The following is a 1,706-nucleotide window of genomic DNA, read 5'->3' on the forward strand; positions in this document are numbered from 1 at the left end:
CAAATGAACATCGAACGAAGAAACAAAGGAATGAACGAACGAATGAACGAACTAACAAACAAACAAACATTGAACGAACGAACGAACAAACGAACAAACATCAAACTAACGAACAAACATCGAACGAACAAACTAACAAACTAACGAACAAACATCGGACGAAAAAACTGACGAACAAACATTGAACGAACAAACATTGAACGAACAAACTAACAAACTAACATCGAACGAACAAACTAACGAACAAACATCGAACTAACGAACGAACAAACATTGAACGAACGAACAAACGAACGAACTGACAAACAAACATTGAACGAACGAACAAACATCGAACTAACGAACAAACATCAAATGAACCAACTAACTAGCTAGCTAGCTAACTAACTAACTAACTAACCAACTAACTAGCTAGCTAGCTAACTAACTAACTAACTAACCAACTAACTAGCTAGCTAGCTAACTAGCTAACTAACAACGAACTAATAAACTCGCTAACAAACTAGCTAACCAACTAGCTAGCTAACTAAGTAGCGAACTAACCAGCTAGCTAACTAACTAGCTAGCTAGCTAACCACTGGACAGTTTCTAACTTTCTCGTTTGGATTTGAACCGTTCTCAGGGTCGACTGCAGCGAACGGCGTTTCTGTTTCTCCAACGTCGGAGAAATGAATCCTGGGAAAAGTGGGCCACGCACCAACTTCCTCCCCCACGTCCTCACCTCCTGTGGTACAGGAAGTGAGGACACGTCGGACGGACGGGGTCGGTACCAGGAGGAAACTGACCGAGGCCGTCGACCAATGAGCTTCAGGTGAAGAAGGCGTTCAGTCTGAACCCCAGACCTTTGACCTCTGACCTCTGAGAAACCCCAGACCCTGGTCTCTGACACCTGTCAACCGCAGACCCTGACCTCTGACCTCTGTGAACTCCAGACCCTGGTCTCTGACCTCTGTGAACCCCAGATTTCTGTGAACCCCTGACCTCTGACCTCTGTGAACCTCTGACCTCTGAGAACCCCAGACCTCTGACCTCTGACCTCTGAGAACCCCAGACCTCTGACCTCTGTGAAACCCCCAGCCCCCCTAACCTCTGACCTCTGTGAAACCCCCAGCCCCCCTAACCTCTGACCTCTGTGAAACCCCCAAAACCCCCAGCCCCCCTAACCTCCGACCTCTGACCTCTGTGAACCCCCCACCCCCCCTGGGCCTTCGACCTCCGACTCTCCGTCCACGCAGATTCAAACCTCGTTACATAACAAAGAGTGACATCAGCGACACAGTCACCAGCACCAGCCGGCACTGATGCCACTGAGGCATGCTGGGAAAAATCACAGACCACAGACCCCATGTCCCCGTGTCCACTCAACTCACAGAGAGATGATTCCCGGTGGGAAGATCTTGGGGACGGCCTTGGTGTCCACGCAGAAGGCACTGTCTCTGGTGCAGGAGCAGGTGGACGGGCAGCGCGGCGCCTTGGCGGCTTTCTTGGCGTCGGAGCCCGGCGTCAGACAGAGGCAGAGGCCGAGACCCAGGAGGACCAACCAGAGGAGCCTCAGCGGTCCGGGTCGGGGTCCGGGTCCGGGGGTCATCCTGTGGATCCTGCGGTATACGGTATACGGTATACGTCCAGTTTCCAGACGGCGGCGCAGATCGGTCCGACTCGGAGCGCTGCACTGGAGAGACTGAACACACAGACTCTCACTCACT

At 51.6% G+C, this 1,706-nt stretch overlaps 1 protein-coding gene across 1 annotated transcript in view; it reads right to left on the minus strand.

The window, feature by feature from the left end:
• The window catches only part of lgi3 (leucine-rich repeat LGI family, member 3), a 7,521-nt gene extending 5,821 nt beyond the window's left edge, over positions 1 to 1,700 (minus strand). Inside the window, exon 1 of the mRNA XM_008337698.3 lies at positions 1,371 to 1,700. Coding sequence (XP_008335920.1) covers positions 1,371 to 1,588 — 218 coding nt within the window. The 5' untranslated portion in view covers positions 1,589 to 1,700. The remainder of the gene's footprint in view (positions 1 to 1,370) is intronic.
• Between the last annotated feature and the right edge of the window lie 6 nt (positions 1,701 to 1,706).

Source organism: Cynoglossus semilaevis, unplaced genomic scaffold (genome assembly GCF_000523025.1).
Source record: "Cynoglossus semilaevis isolate Cse_v1.0 unplaced genomic scaffold, Cse_v1.0 scaffold2007, whole genome shotgun sequence".
In the NCBI taxonomy this organism is placed as follows: domain Eukaryota; kingdom Metazoa; phylum Chordata; class Actinopteri; order Pleuronectiformes; family Cynoglossidae; genus Cynoglossus; species Cynoglossus semilaevis.